This window comes from Momordica charantia (assembly GCF_013281855.1).
Source record: "Momordica charantia cultivar OHB3-1 chromosome 5 unlocalized genomic scaffold, Mcharantia_2.0 BLBB01000005.1, whole genome shotgun sequence".
In the NCBI taxonomy this organism is placed as follows: domain Eukaryota; kingdom Viridiplantae; phylum Streptophyta; class Magnoliopsida; order Cucurbitales; family Cucurbitaceae; genus Momordica; species Momordica charantia.
The window spans coordinates 15,264,223-15,289,753 of record NW_028275163.1 but is presented as its reverse complement, the minus strand read 5'-3'; the positions used below and the strand labels follow the sequence as shown (position 1 = coordinate 15,289,753).

General features: G+C 39.3%; 1 protein-coding gene across 11 annotated transcripts; it reads left to right on the top strand.

Annotated features, from left to right (window-relative positions):
• Nucleotides 1–369: 369 nt before the first annotated feature.
• On the top strand, nt 370–25,531 carry ARP (apurinic endonuclease-redox protein). 11 transcript variants are annotated; one of them, XM_022298281.2, is made up of 13 exons: nt 370–474; nt 893–1,029; nt 1,121–1,212; nt 1,426–1,505; nt 1,794–1,949; nt 2,072–2,391; nt 13,672–13,740; nt 17,048–17,158; nt 19,267–19,404; nt 19,536–19,583; nt 24,685–24,765; nt 24,920–25,079; nt 25,237–25,531. In XM_022298281.2, the coding sequence occupies exons 2-13, from the start codon at nt 946–948 to the stop codon at nt 25,356–25,358; spliced, it is 1,461 nt and encodes a 486-aa protein (XP_022153973.1). In that variant the 5' UTR covers nt 370–474; nt 893–945; the 3' UTR covers nt 25,359–25,531. The 11 variants fall into 11 exon arrangements, with proteins under 11 accessions (XP_022153973.1, XP_022153971.1, XP_022153965.1 ...); XM_022298279.2 differs by lacking the exon at nt 370–474 and adding an exon at nt 476–543; XM_022298273.1 differs by lacking the exon at nt 370–474 and adding an exon at nt 481–658 and having other exon boundaries at nt 885–1,029; nt 1,812–1,949.

The window sequence follows — 25,531 nt, the reverse complement described above, 5'->3', positions numbered from 1 at the left end:
TATAATGACTTTTTATTTTTTAAATAAAATATTTTACTTAAATTTTAAATTATTTAAAAAAAATACCAACCTCAAAATGTTGCATGGATTAGGATTATAGTTATTATTTTATGTAGCAAGGACTCTATCCTACGTAAAAGGATGAACTCATTTTATTTTCAATAAAATAAAAAACAATATTATAAATTATAATATATTATATTATACATTTTATGATATTTTTAATTATATAACCAATTAAATTTTATAATTCAAATATAATAATAATTTATTTATAAATTTTTAAATCAAATTAGATAATAGATCATTGAATTTCCTACTATTGATATTTTCAGTGCACCAGCATCCTAAAATTTCACCGAAGATTACCAGAGTTGTAAAATTACCAGAATGTCCTTACCTTGAACAGAAAAGTAAAAATTGGATTCTGAGGGGACAAAACTCGAGCGTGTGGGGACAATGCGGAGCGAAACGGTCCGTCTTCTTCCACTCCGACTCTTTGGCGCTTAATTCCCCTGGTTTAGTTCTGTATATATTATCCCTGTGAGCTTGCGCTTTTCTTCTTTACATGCTATTTTCTCTCTCTCTTCTTGTCAATGAAATCAGTATTACAATTGCAATTGCAATTGGGGTTTAGGAGTTTCTTGAATCCCTCGAGGTTTGCCCTTACTCCCGAATGCTTTTGCCCTTTTTATTTGATTTTCTTTAGCGCTTCCCTTCATCTTTCTTTGCTGATAAATTAATGGAGAAGGTGAAAGCATAAGTTCAAAATTGCTTGGAAAGAGTGAGCTCGTTTCCTTTGTTTCCAACATGAAGATGGTTTTATTACTAGAACTAGTAGTAGTTCAATGTCATTCAGCTGAACTAACTCGGGTGCTCTGTAGCGTTGCAGTGAATCTGTGCAGGTGGAGAGTTGCAACATTGGTAACTTTTCGGACGAACTCAATGGCGTCGAATCGGTCCTCTGTAAGTTTATCCACACAGAATGGGAAAAGGAAAGATAGAAATTCTGATGAGATCGTCGTCGAGGTTGTGGAATGATTTTGATTTTAAGAATATTTCACTCACCTTATATGCCTAAAGTCTCTTCTTTATTTTGATTCATGTGTTTCACGTATAGGAAAATGACAGTAAAGTGGACATTCAAAGTTTCAAGGATGACCCGTCGAGAATTGAGGCTATGACGGTCCAGGAATTGAGAATGACATTAAGGTAATTTATGAGAACTTTATCTTTGAACTAACACGTTTTGATGTGCCCACCCATGGAGAATTCTTCATTAGATTTTCAATTTGACTATTGAGCTTGGAGTTATATGTGCTGCATTGTCTCAGCACAAGTGAATAGAGTTCTAAATTTAGATTGTACTAGAGGTCTAACTTCTAACTAACTTTCTTATTTATCCTTGTTGCTCACATTTTGCAGAAGCGTAGGTATTTTGGCCAAAGGACGGAAACACGAGCTTGTAACTGCACTGCAGGGATTTGTGGAGAAGAAAACAATTGGTATAAATATTTATTTTTAAAGACTGCATTTTCATTCTTCAAAATTGTAGCACACTACTACTCCATGTGACTTGACTAGAGTAGACATCATCCAAGATGGAGAAAACATCGTCACCCTTATTGCTGGCACTAATCAATACATATATACACTTTGAGTTAATTTTGAAGTTGAATTCATATGGATCTCATGTGCATGTCCAGTATTAGTTCTCAAGTTATACATCAACAATCCTCCATTTCTATTGAAGTGTTGAATAAATGAGAAGGCTCAGAATTTATCTGATTTAGGTGGTGTTATTGATGCAGTAGAAGATTTTGGAGTGCAACAAACTAAGAGAAACTCAAATGTATCACCTTCTGAAGGTGAAACTGTGAAAGTTGAAACCAAAACCTTAACATCAAAGGAGTCAGTCAAATCTGACGAGGTTTCAAGTTGTGCAACAAGTAATGATATCTATCCTTTGAACACCTCTATCGTTCTTTGGTATTGTTTTTGCCCTTCTAATCCTAAGACACTTGGCACTCTAAGTACTTTCTTGTTTCTTACATAAATGACATCTTTGTAGATAGTGAGCCATCTAGAACAAAGAGAAAAGTATCCTCAGAAGTTGTTAGCCGCACTGTAAAGCATGGGGATGGAGTAGAGGTGATGCAAAATGAACCATGGACTGTTCTTGCTCATAAGAAACCTCAAAAAGGTTGGATCCCATATAACCCTAGAACCATGAGGCCTTCACCTCTTTCCAAGGATACAAAATCTTTGAAAATTTTATCTTGGAACGTCAATGGTTTAAGAGCATTACTTAAGCTAGGGGGATTTTCAGCGTTGGGACTAGCTGAAAGGGAAGCTTTTGATATACTGTGCTTACAAGAGACCAAATTGCAGGCAAGTAGAATAATTTCTTTTTCATTTCTACATAGAGGAATTTCGATATCTGACATTTTTTTTGCATGGAATCCTTTCCCAACATAAAATGAATGACGCTTTTATATTTAGAACATTGAATTATTTTTCTTATTAAAAAACATTGCATTGTTTCTACTATATCTCATAATTTGTTCAATTGCTTACCATTTCCTTTAGATGTTGTGCATCCCATCCAAATCTTTAAAGGAGGAAATTTAATAGCTTTATTCCTGTACATCTGTGAATCTTTTCTGAATTACAAAAAGAATTTTCTAACTTGCACCGTGTGACTGCTGTATACAAAATAAGATCAAATGTAGTTCTTCTCCTTTCTACTAAAGGTTCTATTGTTTCTCTACAGTTAAGTAGTACACTGTACATAGGAAGTTTCTAATCAATTTAGCTACAAGGATTTTGATTGCCCTTCAAAGGGACGAGTCGTCAAGGTAGTTTGAAAATTAGCCACAATCAAGTTGACTTCTTTTATCCAGTGATATGGAGATTGGTGATAAGTCAGGGAATAATTTGTCTTACCATAGATAATTTATATACTATCTTATTTTTATTTAGGATATTGTAGATAATTGGTGGCTATTAGTTTAATACTTACAATGAAATCTCCACACCTGATGTCACATAAGAAAAATTTAAATGGGTAGAATACAGTTTTGTTCCTTGGAGTTTGAGTTTGGTGTCTATTTTGTTCTTGAAGTTTCAAAAAGGATACTTGAGGCCCTAAGGATTGGAGAAGGGTTCTAAATGATCCTTGGACCGCTAGTTGACTAACGAAGAAGTGATGTGGCAGTTAAATTGTTGACTCAGTAAATTATTTTATATTCATATTGGGCTTTTGTGTCGTATCCTTTCGTCCTTCCCTTCTCTCCTCATCTAGCCGCTAGCGTTGTTCATCTGCGGCCACCTACTGTGCCGACCACTTCTTCGTCTGCGCACTAACATCTCTCCCTTGCCGCCTCCTTTTTGTCGCCAGTCACTGATCTCCTTTGCGCCTCCCTTGTTGTCGCTCACCACTTTTACACATTATTGCTTCTGCTGTTGCTACTCTTTGTCGCCTTCGCCGCTGCTACTCACCATTGCCTCCACCATTGCTACTTGCTATTGCCTCCGTCGTGATTACTTGCCGTGGCTGCCTCCCTACCATTTGACTTTCAGATCTCGGTTTTCATCTTTGGAACAAGGATTTGAAGGGAATGAAGGTCCCTTTGTTTTCCAAATCTGTAAGTTAGGAGGTGGCGGTGATGGAAGTGATCAACGACCGACGACAAGAAGGCGGCGGGATGGTGGAGCATAGTAAAAAGTAGGTGGTTGGCAATGGCTGATTGGATTTGGGTGGCGTTGGCCTGGAAGAGGGAAAGAGAGGAAGGGGAAAGAGAGATGCCATATAAGCCCTATATGAATATAAAAATAATATAATTTACTGAGTGAGCAAGCCTAGTCAACAATTTAATCACCACATTACTCTATATTTCTTTTTCATTTTGTTTTTTTAGATTGTATCTTTTTATTTTTTGCTATTTACTTTTTTTCACTCCCTTGGGAGTTTGTATCTTTGAACATTTTAGGTTCTTTTTCATTTTATCAATGAAAATTTCGTTTCTTATTAAAAAAAAATCACTTCTATGTTAATCAATTAACGGTCTAGAGACTATTTAGAATCATTTTCCAAATCTCGGAGACTTTAAAAAAAAATCACTTCTATGTTAATCAATTAACGGTCTAGAGACTATTTAGAATCATTTTTCAAATCTCGGAGACTAAAGTGTACAGGTTAAAGCATCAGGGACTAAATAGACACCAAACTCAAACCTCAAGGGCTAAATACGTATTTTACGCAATTTAAATATTCAGAAGTTCTATTAAAAAAGTATTGCAACGTACCAATACTTCAAAGCTTAGGCCCTGCTTATATGAGCAACGTGGTTGTATAAAGCAGAAAATTTTATGCAAATAATTTGGTATTTTTAATCAGATGGTATATACTAGAGTCAGTACTTGGATGCAAAACTTTTCAAGTAGATGCTTATGACAAGAATAAGTTGTCATTTTTTCACGTATGTAAGGAGGACAATTATTTAGCAGGGCAGTTAGGGAAATTATATCTGTTTTAGTTGTTGTGACTCAGCAAATCCCATATTAGAAAGGATGGAAGCAAGGAATTGCTCCTCAATTCCAATTTTCTCTCCTTATTTATTAAGCATCCATAGATGTAAGATATCTACTTACAATATGATATTCAAAAGTTGTCAACACAAAACAAACTTACAGCCCTAGGGCAAACCAGAGTTTCTCAGCCATTCGAGAGGGCTGGAGCTCTCCTTCCTAAGTCAAAGACTTACAAAATGACAAAAGATATCCAAAACAAGCTAAACCTCTATCTTATAACCAACCTACCTGTACAGCCCCTTTCCTAACTGTCATTTGGGGGTGAATTTCCCTCTCTACCCCTTCTCACGTAAGTATTTACAATGGGAGGCCTCACAATAGATTGTTGATATCCTAGTTTTTCTATGGGTGAAATATCCATTCATAGTATGGAAAGATATGCAAAATTTTACGGTAATTATTCAACCCTAAAAGGATTTGAGATTCATTATGCTGCTTCCTGGTATGTGCTTTCAAAAGAATTTAGGAACTTCTCATCTAATATTAATTCTTGTTTGGATGCTTTTATGAAATTTTTTTTTGATATTACATTATTTGGTTTTATTTGCGTGGAAAGGTTTCTATGTAATGCTCTTGGGTGTATCCATTATATCTATATCTAGTAAATGAATGTCAGATGGGATCTAATCATAAAACTATTTATAGCTTTCACCCTATCAATGAAAAGTTTTTTTTCTTCTCAAAGAAAAAGTAATTATTCAACTCTAATTTATCCGCAAGGTGCAAATAGCTTGAAAGGTTCTTTATGACTTTCTAGCCAATGCATTAAAGTATTATACGGTTGCTTCAACCAGTAAGCATAATTTGAAAAGAATTGGGATGCAGCTTTCTTGGCATATTGTTATTTATGGATTGAACCTTACCATTATTGTATTTTTCCTTGAAGTACCACATAATAGACATTATGATGATCTAAATTTCATGTAAACCAAATTCTTTTGAGTATGAACTAGAGCAGCTACCATGTGAAAATGGATAGTAATGATCTTTATTTTAACCAAATTCTTCTAAAGTTCGGTGCAGAAAACAGAAATCAGTTTACTATGTAAGAAATGAGGTCAACATATTTATGTCCAGTTTCTTGTCATGCTGAGCAGACTCTTTAGCAAGCAAGTTTCTTCTATGTGCTTTTAACTTCAACATCCTTTTGAGCTCTCTGAATGGTCCAAGACTCATTGTAATCCTGAATGTCAACTTATAAGGTAAGTTGTCATTGTCCTCATTTTCATTTGTAAGATTGAAATCTGGTGCCCTACAAAAAAGCCCTTGAATAGCAATTTTCCCCAGGTGCTTGCCTTGCAAGTTAGACAATGAATCACAGAGCCATACTTTCATCACTTGTCCTTTCTTATAGAATTTGGAGGCTTATTCTCACTGCTTTCGGTTGGTATGTGGCTATTCCTAACAATATTTATGCATAGTTGTCCTTTCACTGGCCACCCTTTCCATCAAGCTAGACTCTTTGGCTTCATTCCAACAGATAGGGGTGCAAGAAAAACCCGACCAAACCGATTGGCAGTTTGGTTTTTGGTGACAATTCAGCCAACATTACAAATTGAATATAATCGGTCGAAGTTGGTTTCAGTTTGGTAAATTGAGTAAAAATCGACCTAACTGATTGAGGCTTGTTTTGTCTAAAAACCCCATCTATTAGCACCGAAGCCCTGAAGTCCATATACAGGAAAAACTTAAAAGCCCGTAAAACTTAAAAGCCCATAAAAGCCCAGCCTGACATCTTTTCCCATTCCAACACCTGCCATATTTAATAAAAAGAGTTTTAACTTATTGCAGAAAGAACTCAGGAGTCAGGAAGGTAGGAAAATGTAGACGTATGACGTGAATGGCGAAGCAAATGCTGAATAGAAGCCTTTGTCTTTGAATGATGATCTTCGTCTCCCTTTGACCGACTAGTCAGCAGCCGCAAGCAATAAGGTAAAAACTAAAAATGCTTTTTTATTTTTTATTTTTCAAGAAGAAGATAAACTGTTTTCATAACACTTCATTATATCTATTTTAATTTTGGGCAAAATACACTTTTGGTCTCTGAGATTTGGAGTAGGTGTTTATTTGGTCTTTGGAGTTTCAGAAGGAACACTTTTGGTCCATGAGGTTTGATAAATGGCTCTAAATGGTCCTGTACCTATTTGACCGTTAGTTGACTGACAATAAAATGACGTGGTTTCGTTGATTGTATTTGCTAATTTGGCACAATATATTAATTTAATAATATATTTGTGGGATCTCTCTTTCCCTTTTCTCTTCCTCTTTCCTTCTCCCCCATCTTTGGCGAATGTTGCCGCCGTCGCTGGCCATTTCCATCCTTGCCTGCCATTGCTGCGTTGATGTTGCCGTTGCCTTCGCCTTCGCCCTTCCCTCGAGTAAACACAATCCAATAAACCCCAAAACCATCTCTCGTTAAATTCCTACCCATTAACAAGAAGAAAAATAGAGAGAGCTAAATCTCGCACGTAGAGCGGTAATCCGACCTTTGAATAGAAGATTTGGGTTTTTTGTTCTAGCTTAGTATAAGGATTTTTGTGCAAGGGCGACGACTCGGTTCAATGAGGGCGATGGCGACGAAGTGGTGGTGATAGCGGGTGGCTCACTTTTGGCTTTCCAAGCCTGTTGCTTTTGGGCTTTTTCAAGCGTGTTCCATATCCAACAAGGAAGAAGTGTGCTTTGGCGAGGGCGATGATGTGCCGGAGAAGGTGATGACAACAACAACGAGGCAATAGGTGGCAAGGGAGGATAAAACGGTTGGCGACGGTGGCAGCCACATTTGCCAGAGATGGGGGAGAAGGAGAAAGAATGAGGAATAATAGAAGGGGAAAGAGAGAACCCACACGTATATTATTAAATTAATATATTTTGCCAAATCAGCAAATATAATCAGCAATTTAACTACTACATCATTTTTACGTTAGTCAACTAAGGGTCAAAGAAGTTCAAGGACCAAAAGAAAGTGTTTCTTTTGAAACTTTAGGGACCAAAATAACACCTACTCCAAATCTCAAGAACTAAAAATATATTTTGCCATTTTATTTTTTTGATATATTTTTTTTTTTGTGCCGAGTAAAGATAAACATCATTTTTACGTTAGTCAACTAAGGGTCAAAGAAGTTCAAGGACCAAAAGAAAGTGTTTCTTTTGAAACTTTAGGGACCAAAATAACACCTACTCCAAATCTCAAGAACTAAAAATATATTTTGCCCTTTTATTTTTTTGATATATTTTTTTTTTGTGCCGAGTAAAGATAAATATGGTGTGTTGTGTTATCTGTTATGAATATAATATATATATATATTCATATACATATATGTTTTTTTTTCTTTTGTTTTGTTTCTAAGTTCGTTTGTGATTTAAACCTTGAAGTATTCAATGGAAATAGAGTTCAATAACAACAACCATTCGAGAGGGTTGCACTCTCCACAACAGTCCAATACTTCAGAATACAAAATGAGACATGCCCCCACCTAGGCAGCCACAAAACAGATATATCCCCCCTCACCTAGGACTCCACACAAAAGACAAAAGATAAGGCACTTCTTAGGGTCAACGGTCTAACTGTCAGAAGAGGGGGAATTACCCCCTTTACCCCTACGTACATATGTGTTCCTAATAGGAGGCCTAACATCACCCACTCGGAGCCCAGACACCTTGTCCTCAAGGTGGAAGTTGGGAAATTGGAGTTGGAAGGCATCCCAATTCTCCCAGGTAGCGTCTCCTTCATCCATATGCTGCCACTGGACGAAGGCCTCCAATTCACCTGTGTCATCATGGTTGCGGAAGGCAAAGACATCTTGGGGAACTGGAATCACTTCGAACTCATCTGTCAATGGGGGAATGATAGGGACGGCGCCTTTGTCGGGACCGATGGCCTTCTTGAGTTGGGATACATGAAACACTGGGTGGATGGAGGTCTCCTCAGGTAAATCGAGCTTGTAAGCGACCTTGCCAATGCGTTCAAGGATGGAGAAGGGGCCAAAGAAGCGGGGCCTAAGTTTCTCATTCCGGCGTTTAGCCATGGATTGTTGTCGGTAGGGTCGAAGCTTGAGAAATACCTTGTCGCCTACCTCGAACTCCACCTCCCTTCGATGTGCGTTTGCGTACTTCCTCATCCGGTCCTGAGCCACCCTGAGGTTAGCCTTGAGCTTATCCAATGCGCGATTGCGCTCCTCCAGCTGCTGGTCCAATGTTGCGTTGGCTGTCTTCTGTGAACCATACAGAATGAGCGGGGGTGGGTGTCTCCCATACACGGCCTGAAACGGGGTAGTACCAATGGAGTTGTGGAAGGTCGTATTGTACCAATATTCAGCCCATGCGATCCAACTGCCCCATTGCTTCGGGTTTTCGCTGCAAAAACAACGAAGGTAAGTTTCTAAACATCTGTTCACGATTTCCGATTGGCCATCTGTCTGGGGATGGTAGGCTGTGCTCCGGTGCAGCTTGGTTCCTTGAAGCCTGAAAAGTTCTGTCCAGAAGTGGCTGATGAAGATCTTGTCGCGATCCGAGACAATGGTCCGAGGGAAACCATGGAGGCGCACAACTTCACGCATGAATGTCGCAGCTACTGATTTGGCTGAGTAAGGATGCTTCAAAGGAATGAAATGAGCGTATTTGCTTAATCGGTCCACCACCACAAAGATAGAATCTTGCCCCTGAGACTTAGGTAGGCCTTCGATGAAGTCCATAGAAATGTCCTCCCAAATGCGGTCCGGTATAGCTAAAGGTTGGAGAAATCCGGCTGGGGCGGTTGCGAGGTGTTTGTTCCTCTGGCAGGTATGACATTGTTCCACATAGGTTTTGATCGTGGCTTTCATACTTGGCCAGTAGAGTTCTCCGGTTAGGCGCTTGTAAGTCCGTAGGAATCCCGAGTGTCCCCCAATTACTGAATCGTGATACATATGTAGGATTGCGGGGAGGAGGGAGGAGGTGCGTGACACAACCAATCGATTTTTGTAGCGAAGCACGCCGTGTTGTAGAGAATAGCGGGGAACGCTCTCTGAGTCCCTATGAAGGTCTTCCAAGATCTTGGTGAATTCTGGATCTGCTGCCACTTCTGACTTGATTACTTCTACATCCAATAGAGCTAGGGCCGACAGAGACGCTAGATGGCTGGCAGGAGCCATGCGTGAAAGGGCATCTGCGGCTTTATTTTCCAATCCCGGTCTTCGAAGTCATACCCCAACAACTTCGAGACCCATTTCTGGTATTCAGGTTGAATGATCTTCTGTTCCAGCAGGTACTTCAAGGCTTGTTGGTCTGTCCTGACAATGAACTTTTGACCTAGCAGGTAGGGACGCCATTTTTGGATAGCGAGGACAATGGCCATCAACTCCCTCTTGTAGATGGGCTTCAGCTGCGCTCATGCCGACAGAGTATGGCTGAAGAATGCCACTGCCTTTTGCTTTTGAGAGAGAACCGCCTCTAATCCAAACCCTGAGGCATCTGTTTCAATAACGAATGGCAAAGAAAAATCAGGCAGCGCCAAAGTAAAAGTTACCATCGCGTTCTTTAGTCTTTCAAATGCCTCTGTAGCTGCAGGTGACCACTCATACGAATCCTTCTTCAATAGTTGTGTCAGGGGGGCGGCCATGGCTCCATAATTGGCCACAAACTTGCGATAATAGCCCGTCAAACCCAAGAAGCCTCGTAATTCTTTGAGATTTGCAGGTTGCGGCAATTGGAGCATAGCACGTATCTGTTCTGGGTCGGCTTCCACCCCTTTTGCAGACACCAAGTGCCCCAAGTACTCGATCCTCTCGTTGGCAAATTGGCATTTCTTTAGGTTGGCGCACAAGGAGTGATCCTTCAGGATGTTGAAGACCACCGACAGATGGCAGATGTGGGAATCTGCATCAGAGCTGTAGATTAAGATGTCATCAAAGAAAACCAAGATGAACTTACGTAGAAAGGGACGAAATATCTGGTTCATGAGGGCTTGGAAGGTGGCTGGTGCATTAGTAAGCCCGAAGGGCATCACCATGAATTCATAGTGACACTCATGAGTTTGGAAGGCCGTCTTGGATACATCCTCCGGTGCCATCCGGATCTGATGGTAGCCTGACTTAAGGTCAATCTTCGAGTACACCCGCGAGCCATGTAGCTCATCCAACAGCTCTTCAATGACGAGGATAGGGAACTTGTCGGGTACCGTTGCGTTGTTCAAGGATCTATAGTCTACGCAGAACCTCCAACTCCCATCTTTCTTCTTAACTAGGATCACGGGACTTGAGTACGGGCTGGTGCTGGGACGGATGATCCCTGCCTCCAACATTTCACTGATCAACCTTTCTATTTCTGTTTTCTGGGCATGGGGGTAGCGGTAGGGCCGGCGTTGACCGGTTGTCCCTCCTTCAGCTGAATTCGATGGTCATTGCTACTGTGGGGAGGCAAGGTGGAGGGTGTTTGAAAAACCTCTAGGTATTCGGAGATCAGGTTCCTAACGTCTCTCACCAACCGGCTGCCCACGACGGCCTCGAGGTTCCCTTGTTCTTCAGGTTGAGCTGCAATGGCTCTGAGTTCAATCAAATACCCCTGGTCATGTGTCTCCCATGTTCGTGCTAGTTTCTTGAGTGTGACTTCCATCCTCATTAGTGTGGGGTCTCCCTTCAAGATGATTTTGTGGCCTCCCTTTCGGAAAGACATGGTGAGAGACTGCCAATCCACCTCCATTGTGCCTAAGGTACTCAACCACTGCATTCCCAATACCACATCTAGGTTGCCTAACTCGAGGGGAAGGAAGTTCTCCTTGATAGTTAGCTCGGGTAGGTAGAGAACCACACCCTTGCAGATCCCCTTTCCTCTCACTGCTACGCCTGTCCCCATGATCACTCTATAGTTTGATGTCTCGTGTAGAGGGAGATTGAGGGCTTCTTCCAATTTCTGAGAAACGAAGTTGTGGGTAGCCCCACAATCGATCAGGATCACCACCTCCCTGTCCTCAATCTTTCCTTTCGACTTCATGGTCCCTGGTGTTGAGAATCCCACCACTGTGTTCAAAGCCAACTCTGCAACCTCCTCTACCATTGGTGTCTCGCTTCCTCCCGTTTCCATGTTTTCTTCCTCTCGATCTATGTCCATTTCTTCATCGTCGTGTACCACAAAGACCTTCAATTCCTAACTTTTGCATTTATGACCAATGCTGTATTTCTCATCGCATCGAAAACATAGCCCCTTTTCCTTGTGCCGCTGGTACTTTGTTTCAGTAAGCCTCTTTTGGAACGGTTCCTTTCGTATAGGTTGGGTAGTGGGGTACGTTTTACCCGAAAGGGTAACTGTGCGGGTTGTCAAAGTTGGGGGAAGTCTTTGGCTTGTTGGCCAATGCCTTGGGGTTGCGGTTGGGCTCGGGGTCTTCTGGGGTGTGGACCGAGGTGTTTCTATCTTCAATCAGCTGGGCTTTTTTCATGATTCGTTCGAGGCCCACCGGTTCCCAAAGGATAAGTTCTGCTTTGATATTTGGTTCCAATCCATTGATAAATGTGCTCTCCAACACATCATCGGCTAAATCGGGTAAGGATGCAGACCATGCTTCGAAGGTCTGTCGAGACTCAGTGACCGTACCCTCTTGTCGTATGGACAGGAAGCGGGAAAGAAGATTTCGGTCTCTGGACTCACTAAACCGCTCGAAGATTCTGGTTTTCAGGTCATTCCAGTCGGTAAACTGCCGTCGGTTCTCCGCCCATCGGTACCATTTCAGGGCGGCACCTTCCAAGCTAATGACTGTTACCGTTATCTTCTCTTCGTCGCTCAAATGGTGTATCTCAAAGTATCTCTCCGCTCTAAACAACCAGGAGTCGGGGTCGTCCCCGGTGAGTATGGGCATCTCTACTTTCTTAAATTTGCTGCGGTCCAGTCCCGTGCCATCATCCTTACCCGTCGTGGTCTCCCCTTGTTGCTCATAGTCGTCTTCGGGTTTCTTCCGTTTCATGGTTGAATTCTCATTAGCGACTGTCGTAGGTTGCTGACTTTTCCCTCGAGATACCTCTAACATGAATCCCTCTAGCTTTTTCTGTGTTTCATCGTTCTTGCGACGCTGCTCTTCCATCTGTGCATCGCTTCTCTTACGCTGCTCTTCCAGTTGGGAACTAATCCTCTGCAAGACTTCTTTAATTCCGCTCACTTCCTTCTCTGTCGACTCGCACCTTTCTTCTAGCTGTTTCTTGTTCGTCATTGGAGAGCTTGCCCAAGTCGAACGAGCTCTGATATCAATTTGTGAGGAAACTCCCTCACTTGATAGTATTCAATGGAAATAGAGTTCAATAACAACAACCATTCGAGAGGGTTCCACTCTCCACAACAGTCCAATACTTTAGAATACAAAATAAGACATGCCCCCACCTAGGCAGCCACAAAACAGATATATCCCCCCTCACCTAGGACTCCACACAAAAGACAAAAGATAAGACACTCCTTAAGGTCAACGGTCTAACTGTCAGAAGAGGGGGAATTACCCCCTTTACCCCTACGTACATATGTGTTCCTAATAGGAGGCCTAACAAAAGCATGCAAAGATTCTATGGACTTGTGGGGGTGGTTGTCTTAGTGTGGAGAATTTGGTTTGAAAAGAATATTTCGAGTAGAGAAAACCGATAGACAGATGTTTTGGGAAGTTGTAAAAATTTTTGCTTCTTCATGGGCTGCTAGTACAAAGGCTTTTTGTAATTATAGTGTCTCTCAAATCTTTGCCAATTGGGAGTCCTTTTTGTAATCCTTTTTGTACTGCCTCTTTTGTTAATGAAATTGATGTTTCTTATTAAAAAAAAAAAAAAAACTAAAAGATAGTGTATTAAAGAAAAGATTTTTGGTCTCTTACTTCAATCTCCTAATTAGATATGATGGAAAAAAATTAACATGACTTTTAATCCTCAAAGTTTAAATCAAACTTAAAAAACAAAACAAAAGAAAAATACAAAATATATATGTTCATAATAGATAACACAACATAGAATTTTTATCTTTACTTAATGCAAGAAAAATCATCTAAAAAATAAAAATAATTTACGAAGTGTTATGAAGACACTTCGTGAAAAATAAAAAATAAAACAACATTTTTAGTTTTTACGTTGTTGCTTGCAGCCAGCTAGTCGGTCAGAGAGAGTTGGAGGGAGACAAAGATCGTCGCTTGGAGATGGAGGCTTCTATACGGTGTTTGCTTTGTCATTCGTGCCATGCATTTGCATTTTTTTTTTTTGCTTCCTGGCTCCTGATTCCTTCTATGATAAGTTAAAAACTTTTTTTTTTAATTTTTTTAAAGTATCGTAGGCAAACACGCCAGGGAATGGGAAAACACGTAAGGCTGGCTAAGCTTTGAGTTTTACTTGAATATGGACTTTAGGGCTTGGGTGCTAACAAATAGGGTTTTAATGAAAAAAAATGATGAAGCTTTAATTGGTTGGATCAGGTTTTACTTGATTTGGGTAAGCCAAAACCTACTCCAATTGATTATGTTTGGTTTATACTGTTGGTTGAATAAGCCAGTCCCTTGAAACGAACTTTTCAATGACAATATAGAAAAATGTTCAAGTATACCAACTTCCAAAAGGAGTAAAAAGAAAACTATGACCAAAGTGGTCAATAAGGGCTAATGTAAATAGCAAAGGATTTAGAGGGAAGGTGGCCACCTACCTACAATTTAATATCTTACGAGTTACCTTATCAATCAAATGTAGTAGAGTCAGACGGTTGGCTAGTGATTAGTCGAGGTGCGTGCAAGTTAGCCCGGACACACGGATATATATAAAAAAGAAGAAGAAGAAGAAGAAAAAGGAGTAAAAAGAAAACCAAACAACCAAACAAGCAAGGTCAAGTTATTCAAATATGACAAGAAATGAAAAACAGAATCGTTTGGGGAGGTCTTGGAAAGCCTAAAAGCCATATTAGCATAGTCTACAACCACCAAGCTGCAAAAACAGCACGAAGCAAATGGCCAGGAAAAGGATCAACTAGAAAACTTAATATTTTTCTCGAGAGAGACTGTTGACCATTAACATAATAGGAGACACCTCGCTAGCAGCTCCCACATCCCAACCCGTTGCGATTCCAATATGGGCAGTAGCCATTTGACCCCATACAACATTTTTTTGGGTAAAAACATTTACTTACCACAAAAACATGTACGTGTTAATTGGTTGCCTAGATAAAGAGCCATCAACATGACTAGTATCTTTCCGGATGCCATCTTCAAACTAATAAGACCAGTCAGAATATTATCTATTCCAACATAAACCATTGGTTGAGTTAAGATAGAAATGATCGACGACAACTCCATGTCTCTAATTCCAGTCCAATGTTCTGACGGATATTATTTCGTTTTCTACAATTGCAACAGCAACAGAACCTGGTTCTATGATTGTTCCTTCAACCTTCAAAATTCAACCATTAACAACTCGAGTAGCTTCACGGATACCATTGTCACAATAGATGTCACAACAGTTAAGGTCCTGGTTTTATCAAAGACAACAGTATTATCCATCATTGTAACAGCCATTTAGCACTTCTTTATTGATAATTATGCTTTTGTCCCACAGTATGAGAGGACCACCAGATTTGCCAATTGAATCAAATTCTGCCCAACCAATATCTTTCGAACACCGAATTGAATTTATCAGCATCCTCTCAATTTTCTCGAAATCTTGAAAAAGCACATTATCAAGGCAATGCTGCTGCAAGAAATTCTTCAATGTATTTTTACTGTTCACCCGAACCTTTTTTATTCCCTGAAATTATCTTCATGGGAGATGATTTTCTGATTTTGATTGATTGTTTGGGACGAGTTCGTAGACTTCTAACCCACAATCTTGAATGAAGGAAGAGAATTTTGAAATGTCAGAAACGAGGTTGGAAGATGAAGGGACAAGATTGCTGCAATCCCTCGGAATAGGATCCTTCATCTTCTTTGAACTCATCATCATTTCTGATTTTTATCTTCTTCATTTATATTAGGAAAGAGTTGGTTTGAATCACAAGTGCTAATACTTATACTTGATTTAGATGGAATAAATATTGTATTCCAAAATGAGAAATACATATCCTCATTGTATAGAAGAAAGACTCAATACAAAAAAGGAAATAAGAATAAAATAACCATTAATATTTACAGCTAGTATTCACAAATATAAACAAACACTCATCCTCAGACTTGTTTAAAGATATCTTCGATTGATAGCTTGTCAATCATCTTGTCAAATTGTACTTTTGGTAGTCCTTTTTGTCAACACATCAGAAGTCTGCTCTATTGTTTGGAGATAAGAGATACATATCACACTAGTGTCAACTTTTCCTTTATGAAATATTTGTCAATTTCAATATGCTTAGTCCTATCATGTTGAACTGGATCGTGGGCTTTGGAGATGGCAACCTTGTCGCAATAAACCCATATGAGTGCCTTTTGAAAGACTGTCAATTCTTCAAGTAACTTTTTTATCCATATCCCTTCACAAATACTGTGGGCTAAGGTCCTAAATTCTGCTTCAGCTTCTAGCCACTAAATTTTGTTTTTTACTTCGCCAAGTAACTAAGTATGGAGACATGTAAATATGAAGATATTTTCCAACAAAACTACTTGAGATAAATGAAGAGGTAACAGAACATTACAACTCACATCTTCAACTAAGAATAAACCTTTATCAACCCAGAAAATACTACTGATCTCCGTTAATCTTGAGACTATAGCTTACCTAATTTGAATCATCCTTGATGAGCAAACCTTGAAAACATGAAACCCTATCACTGGGGTCATGGAGACGACTGGTAACTTCTAAAGCAAGTTTATCACATTCCTAAGGATGGAGACATGTTCATGGTGAGGGCGGAGGAGAACTCATGGAGAGAGGGGTCCCACTCAGAAACATTAACAGCTCATCTCTGGAGACAAGACATTGTGATTTTTTGTTTCTTATTATTTCTTTTACTTTGTCCAAATGTTAATGAAATTTATATCTCCATTATCTTTTCCCCATATACTCTATATATAATATAAAAAAAAAGTATTTTGACATAAAATGGCAAACGTTTTATTTTTTAAAAAATAATTTTCCACTAAGTCTTTCATTTTTCTAAGAATTCTTTATTTATTTTTATTTTCTAGAGAACACAATATAAAAATGATTATGCATTTCTTTTTGTTCAAGTGAAAAAGAAAACAAAAAAAATGAGGAATGGGGTTTTCAAACACGTTTTAGATCTCCTAAAAGAATGAGTAAGAAACAAGAAAGAGGAAATAAAAATGCTGTTACTAAATCACTTTTAACTCAAGTCCAGAGTTATACAGATGTCAGTAACTTACTAACTTCACCTTGGGTAGACTTTGGTTCTGGAGACTGGAGAGTAAGGTGGAGATTTTAATTTTTCAGTTTATTCTATCAATATTCATCATTATGTACCTGCCGCATGATCAACAATATTATGCTTTATTTCCCCATGAACTGGTTTTACATATCAATTTCTGCTGCAGGAGAAGGACATACTGGAAATTAAAAAGTCTCTCATGGATGGATATCATCATACCTATTGGACTTGTAGTGTTTCTAAACTTGGTTATTCTGGAACTGCAATCATATCCCGGGTATGATTTCCTTTTCTCATATTTGAACAACAAATTCCTGTACAAGAAAGAAAAAAGTTGTCAGCCTGATCATCTAAGATGTGTATTTCATTGTGTATCAAGTCCTGGATTCTACTTGCATGATCACCTATTTAGGATATTAATATTCTATAAATTATTTGACTCTGAAAGTTAGGGTGACAAAAAAATAGTCCTGCAGGGTTTGGCAGCATTGAGAGAGGAAGAGTTGTCAGTGTCATTAATTATAGTGCATTTCATTGTGCAATTTTTTAATTTTAATTTTTGTTTTATCATTGTTTTCAGAACATGCGTTTGTTTGAGATGCTTGTAGAAACTTGGAGACTTGGAGTCTATATATTAAAAATATAGACAAAATTATATCTTACTGATTAGTGATTGCATAATGAGTACGTTGTTTTAGTTTCTAACTAGTGTGGTTGGTCTGATCATGAAAAAGCAAATTGTAAACTCAAAATTCTTTTGAGGCATTTATTAGTAGCTATACATTTAAGCTACTCGACAGCCTATGAGTTTCTTGATTTTATAAGTCGTAGAGCGAGGCAATAATCTTGTAGGTTCAGTTAGGTAATAGTTTCGTGGATTATCATCAAGGTTCGAGAAAGTCATCTGTTGGGTTATGATTTATGAATGAATGATACATATTATTGCCCTTTCTTTTGATCAACGTCCACCTCTTTTTGCTTCTTCATTATACCTTAAATTTTACAAGTTTCTAAAGATTCTATTTTACGTAGACATTTGTAGTTACTTGTTAAACAACCACAATGATGGTGCAAGTATACACCTAGTAGTTGTAGAAAATGATAAAAGTTGTCCCCACAGGGTCGATTGAAATTAATATTCCTTTTTGTTATTAATAGGTTAAGGTAACCAAACAACTAACTAAAATTATAAAGAACTTAAACCAACTTAAAGAACATTCAAAGCATTTCAGGTTAAGTGAGGAAGGAAGTGTAATGGTGATTAAAAAGGGGCAAGGATAATGGTTGTGCTGCTACTAATATTGTTGCCAATACTGTAGCAATTTAGTGGCTTTATTCTCTTCAACCTAGATGTCTAGTAATTTTTCCAAACCACACAGATTTGTGAATACATATTTCCATATAGTTTAACAACTTTTAAGGGCCGGCTTTCAGTTGTACTCGGTAAGGGGTTATTCCAACCTCTTACTATCAATTTGAAAGATGATTTACAGCATTATTTAAGGGTATCTATCCTGCCCTTTTTTTCCTAAATGCAGCAGAACTTTTGTTCCATTAATGGTAACCAAACATTAAGAAACTGAAGCAAGAAATACACCATGAACACAGAGTAATAAGCAATAAATAGCTACAACAAAAGTTTCATTAAAAACAGCTTCTCGTAATTCTTGCCGTAAGTAACTTAGCTCATGCTTCCAACAAACAGAAGATAAAATAAAATAATACAGCCCATTGTATTTAAGAAAGCTAAGAAGAGGATGAGGTAAAGAATATAATAAGGAACACTGTTTTATTCGAAGGTTAGCAGTAGAGATTCCTTGCCCGTTTTGTCTTTTTCTTCTTCCTTTCCCCGGAGTAGATCTCCTCTCTCTTACTTCCTTTTTTTCCTCACCAGGCTCTCTCCTCTGCCTGGCGGCTCCCTTGCATTTAATCCATTCTAAGCGCTTTCAGGTTGTAGGCATAAGGGCTGAGGTGGCCATTCTTCTTACGTGTTCTCCTGTGGTTGGCTACTTCAGTGTGAATCAGCCGTCCAATTCTAGCTCAATTAATGAAGTGCCCCACAAGCTATCTGCTGGCAACTTCTTCTTTAAGCTCCTATGCTCCAGCATCACTTGCATTAGCACAATTCAGCTTTTAAATCAAGTCGTTCTTTTGACTTATCAACAAATCAGAACACATCACTATATTCTTCTAGCTTAAGCTCAAGCCTTTCTATCTAAAAGCTAAAGTGAGATCCAATTTAGGCATTGTCAACACTAAAATATAAGTTCAAGGGCCTGAAATGAGTTTAAATAACTATTTTTCTAAGAGTGATCATTATTACCATCATATTTCCTATATTTCATAATGGTTCCCTTTAGTTTGCTGAAATAAGATGTATTACAGATACAACCACTTTCAGTCAGATATGGTGTAGGCATATCAGAACACGACGGTGAAGGGCGGCTTGTGGTGGCGGAGTTTGATTCATTTTTTTTATTAAGTGTTTATGTTCCTAATTCTGGAGATGGATTAAAGAGACTGGTATTGACTTCTTTCAACTGTGGCTCTTTATTCTAGCCCGATATCTTAGTTACATGAATTCTTGATTTTATGGTCTTAGTTTCTTAATTTGAACCCTCTTCTTGCATTTATATGTTTGATTTCATTTCTAGTCATACAGGATTACCCAGTGGGATCTATCTCTCAGTAAGTATATTAAGGTAAGTGTGAAATGATTATTCTTCCATTTTATTTCTTAATGAATTCTGATGTTACATGGTTAGTGTGAGTTAGAGATGAGTTGTGGAATGGTGAAAAGTGCTCTAAGCTAACTAAAAGCACTTTTTCAATTATTTTTTTTGAGAACGTTTTTAAACAAGCATAAGATTCGATGCACATCGTCAACCACATGGCTTTGAAACTGACCACAAAACCCTAACCAGAGAGAGACACTACTCTCGTTCCATTAACAACACTAGAAGAACTTCTATTCTTTTTTTTTTTTTTAAACCAAAAAATAAAAAGGAAAGAAAACTCAATTTTCTGAGAGCTCCAGAAAGTAAGAGAAACTGGGTCCCCCTCAGTTGAGATATACTGGGGGCAAAAATAAAACTTTCCTAATTCCTTTCTTCCCTCATCAACTATTATCTTCTCCTGCCATTACAAATGGCCTTCTACCACAACTCATATAACATAGCTTTAATAGCATTCAGCCACAGCAGATTAGCTTTAGGAGGCAAAGATGGCCCGAGAAGAAGTTGAGTAAGATTATTTACTGCATTCCAATCGAACGCCCAAGAGAAATTGAACTCTTGGAATAGTAAAGACCAACAATTCTGAGCATAAGGGCAGAAAAAGAACAAATGCAGCAGGTTTTCACCAAAAGATTGGCAGAATACACAAATGGAAGGTGAAAGGCAGCATTCAGAAAGCTTCTTTTGGAGAACATCCGCTCTACTGAATTTTCTGAACAGAAAAATCCAAATGAAGAAGCTGACCTTCTTTGGACTTTTGGTTTTCCAAATGGCTTGCAATAACTGGGATGACATGGCCTCAGAGGAAGACAACCTGCACAATGAGGCAACTGAAAATTCCCCAGATGGCTCCAAAGACCATATTCCGGTATCAGCCTGATTGTTAAGAACAAATGGGTTTAAAAGGGAGACTAATGAGATAAATTCATCAATTTCCTCGTCTTTTAACATCCTCTGAGTCCGAATTCTCCAAGAAAGAGTGGCTTTGTCCCAAAAGTCATCAACAGTCCCATGGGGGGATAAAGATAGAAGATAGATATTAGGAAATCTATCCTTCAGAGGCTGATGACAAGTCCTATAATGGGGCCCTCATTGGAAAGATTGTAAGCTTGGAGTTGTCCTAACTAGAAATGCACATTGGCCATGCCTTCCAGGACACACCCTTCTGTTAGGTACCCGAATACAAAAATCTAACAAGAACACTATATTGCAATACCAAAGAGTAATTACAAGAACCAATAGCCTTTCGAGAGGGCTATCTCTCTCCCGAAGAACTCTCTCAAGTTCCCTACCAAAATACTATTCTCCAAGATCTTCTACTTCTCCCCTACTACCCATATTTATAACCAACTTACCCCTAACTAATTACCTTATTACCCCTAACCCATATACTAATATCATTCCTTAACTAACCCTAATAGGACTCTCACATTACCCCGCCCTTCAAAGACACCTTGTCCTCAAGGTGTGCATACACAAAAACAAATTTACTATTATTTTATTTTATTTATTTTTTATTTTTTACTCACTAAACACCAACAAAATTAGAGACCTAGCATATCTCAAACCCTAGATGAACTGCTATTCTGATGGATGTGCGGCAAACGGCGGCAGAAGATGTGTGCGGTTGATGGTGGCCTGGGCGGTAGATGGTGGTGGCGGCCGTGTACGAGTTGTCCGGGTAGTGGTAGCGATTGAAGGAGGCCTGCGATGGTGTGCAACCAACGATGGCGAAAAGTGGTGTGGCAGATGGTGGCGGTGGCAGACGACGGCGGAGGCACAGGAGGCGGGTGATGGTGGTCGGCGATCGGTGGCGTGCGGCGGGCGGCGGTCGACGGGAGGCCGCCTAGGGTGGAAGGTCGACTGCCTAGGAAACACGGACACTTATTTTTGGGTGAAGTATCTGTGTCGGACACGTGCCGGACACGTGTCAGACACGCGTTTTGGCGTGTCTGATTTTTTTTTTCTTTATTTAAAATCGGACACGACTGGGACACTACTGGGACACGGCCTGGACACAGCTTGGGAGGTTTTCTGGGCCCAAATAAAAAGGCTCAATGCCCATGAGTAATTTAAAAAAAAAAAAGATAAAAACCTAATATCCACCCACGATAACAAAAACACACCACCCCTCTCCCACGAAGCCGACGCTGCCGCCGCCCTTGCTGCCGCCACCCTTGCTGCCGCCACCGAGCCCCTGCCTCTGTTTTCTTTTTTTTTTTTCTTAGGTAAACTCCCCTGCCTCTGTTTTTCTTTTTTCTTAGGTAAACTCTAATAAAAACAATCACTTTTGTTGAAAGATGTAACTGACTTTATATTTATGCATTTTATTGTATTTAACATTCTGTGTTAAATTTACATATATCCTAAAAAATATTAAAAAAAAAAACGTATCCCCAGCGTGTCCGTGTCCTAATTTTTTAGGAATTGACGCATCGCCGTGTCCTATCGTGTCCGTGTCCGTGTCCCGTATCCGTGTCCGTGCTTCTTAGCCGACTGCTTAGGGGGGAAGAATGGTGAAGTGGCAGTTAGGGTTAGTTTAGATTCTAGGTTTAAAATCAGGGACATCCTGGCCCAAAGCCCATCTTGTATTTCTATCTTTGAAAAGTCCCGGGCCTCAACCATTTTATGCAATACCAGTCCATTCCCCTTAGCATCTTCCAATTTCAGCCCATTCCTTTCATATTTGTCAACAGAAAAATTAGGGCACAGAACCTTTATCGTCCCTCTTTTCTTCTCCGACCATCTGAAACATAGACAGCAGCGCCACCCTTATTGTATCTCTGAGCACCCAAACATTCGCCGGCGATGCCTTCCATCAGTCCCCTGTCTCTTTTTTCTTTCATTTTCGTTTGGATTTCCTACTTTTCTCCATACTTTAGATGCCAACAATCGTCGGCCATCCTTCAAGTCTCGTGGGATTTTAAGTCGTTCTTCTTGCAATCGTGCTGGACCCTTCTTTTTTCGCCGCTTCTTCATCGGAGAACCACCGTGCAAATCCGATCCAACCATTCTCAGACTCTTGCCGTTTCTTTTTGGATATTCAATTTCTTCTTCATCCCCCTTTTCGATCTTCTGTGGTCAGTGTTTCCTTCTTCCTCTCTTCCTTAGCATCTTCATATTCGGTTGAGGGCAATTTTTCTCCTCTCTTCTCAATGAACCGCTGCGCAACAACACTTTCCCTCTGCGGTTGAATTTCCATCGCACCCCAGTCCACATTCTCGAGTCTGATCGCCGGCTTCCAACAATCCTTCGCCCCCGCTTCCGAATGCTCTTCTCGGCTACTTCTTCCCTCCTTAACGTCCTTTTTTCCTCTCTAACCGCAATGTTCTCTACAAGCCTATTCTGCAGTCTGATGCATATTAGAACCATTTCCTTCGAATTTTCTATCATTTTTTCACACCTTCCCATCATTTCTTCACACATTCTCTGTAACTTCATTGTCTCGACTGATAGATCCATCGTCAGGATGAACTTGCTCTGATACCAATTTGTTAGGTATCCGAATACAAGAATCTAACAAGAACACTATATTGCAATACCAAAGAGTAATTACAAGAACCAATAGCCTTTCGAGAGGGCTGATCTCTCCCGAAGAACTCTCTCAAGTTCCCTACCATAATACTATTATCCAAGATCTTCTACTTCTCCCCTACTACCCATATTTATAACCAACTTACCCCTGACTAATTACCCTATTACCCCTAACCCATATACTAGTATCATTCCTTAACTAACCCTAATAGGACTCTCACACCTTCTCCCCCCCTCAAACAGAGCCAATCTCAAATCACTCCTCATCACACTGTCTCCTCCTTCCTAAACCAATCTGACTCAAATCTCTCTGACTCCGCCCTCTCTCTCTGACTCTGACCTCACCCTCTAATCGTGGGTTATCGCCCACATGTGTTCACCATTGTCGTTGTGCGGACTAGAATGAAGCTCCGAACGACGTGGACATCGTGGGCTGCCAGGCAAGCCCATGAGAGGAGAGGGCCGGGTGGGTGCATTCTTAAACACTCCATCGTAGTTGAAGAAATGGGAGACTTGGAATGTCGGAATCAGAAATAGTCTTGGATTTTCCCACCACGGCATCAATTTTTTCGTGGGCTTTAGTTTGAATTTTTGAATTGAATGGTCACGTGTTCGTATCTTGAAAAATCATTTCCAAAAGATGCGCTATCTTGTCAAAATCTTAGAGCTTTTCATTTTCTCCCAAATCAAGACATCAACAAAATCTCTATTCTGTGCATTTTCCTTGAGTATTCTAACTTTTCTTGTCATTCAGTTCTTTTTCACTTTTCCAAATCTTTAGTATTTGGTTAGGTAATCCTAAGCGATTTTGAAAATTCTAAGAATACTAATAAATACTCAAAGCACTTTTCCAAAATTTTCAACGTTTCTTTCGATAGTGCTTTCAAATGTACTTCTACTTGAAAACATTTTTATTGAAAGCCGTTCAAAATCACCTTAAAAAGAATTTTAAGGTGATTCGAGAGGAATCAATTAAATAAAGTACCTCACTTAAAAGAACGGTATAAACATCACTCTCAAAAGTCACCTAAATTCATGCAAAGAATGTTATGATATTTTGTTGGTTATCTTCAACTGGGCAAGAGTTGATACAAGAATATTTGTTGCATTAATATGCTCGAGTCTGAAGTTGGTCTACATTTTAAGCAGTCACCGTCAAACTGAAAACTTGTAAGCAGATAGCGTTTTCTAGATTTTTATTGTTGGGGATAGAACTATTTTCATATAGCTAAAAAACCAATGGTCAATTTCGAAGGAAGAAATGAAAAAATTGTGTCTGATTTGCAAATTTATGGAGGCACAACTAGATGTTCCGAATTTCTTATGGTGAATTTGGTGACTGCTTTAAAATAACTACTTTTAGCAAAAAGCGTTTTAATTATAAGCCATGCTTAAAAACAAATCAATTTGATGTTTGATCCGGTGGTGCTTTTGCCCATAGTAGAAATGGTTAGATGTAGAAATATTGTTTAGTGCCATGGTTTCCCTTTTTAATGTATGTATTAACATATATTTTGTAACAACTCGCGTGTAGGAGTTAGAAAAATTGAAGCCTGTGATTTTGTCTGGTGATCTGAATTGTGCTCATCAAGAGATAGACATCTATAATCCTGCGGTTAGCTATCAAATTTAGACTTGTGACTTTCTCCCCTTATTATGTCTGAACCTTAAAAAATGTTCCTACAAACTCATTGAAGCATGTTGTGCTTTGTAAAAGGAGCTTTTTGTTGAAATTTTTTGATTCACTGGACACGTGCTTGGTTCGCTAGGGAAATCGGAGAAGTGCTGGGTTCACAGATGAAGAAAGGAAATCGTTTGAGACAAACTTTTTGGAAAAGGGGTTTGTAGATACATTCAGACAGCAACACCCTAATGTTGTTGGCTATACATATTGGGGTTATCGTCACGGTGGACGCAAAACCAACAGAGGTAATCGAGTCTGCTTCAGTTTTTGTTTCTCATCCATGTGTTTTTCCTTTGCATTTTCCTTTGCATTTGCTCTGATAAAATTCAGCAGTCCATTCGGGGTAACTTTTGAGGTTGTAATTTTTGTGACAATTGTAAAAAGAAAGTTTTTGTTAAACAGGATGGCGGCTTGACTATTTTCTTGTGTCGGATTCGATAGCGGAGAAAGTGCACGACTCTTACATACTCCCTGATGTGGGAGGCAGTGATCATTGTCCCATCGGCCTTGTGCTCAAGCTGTAGCCTGTAGACTCAAAATCCTCCTCACCCAATTTCCCTCTATGTTGCTGTCTAATCTCCTTTTCATTTTAATTTTGTACACTTTTTTCATATATACCCAACTCTTGACCTCCACTTTTGTGAACTCAAATACAGAACAGCACTTGGACTTTGTGTTCTTGTGTCATTATGATTCA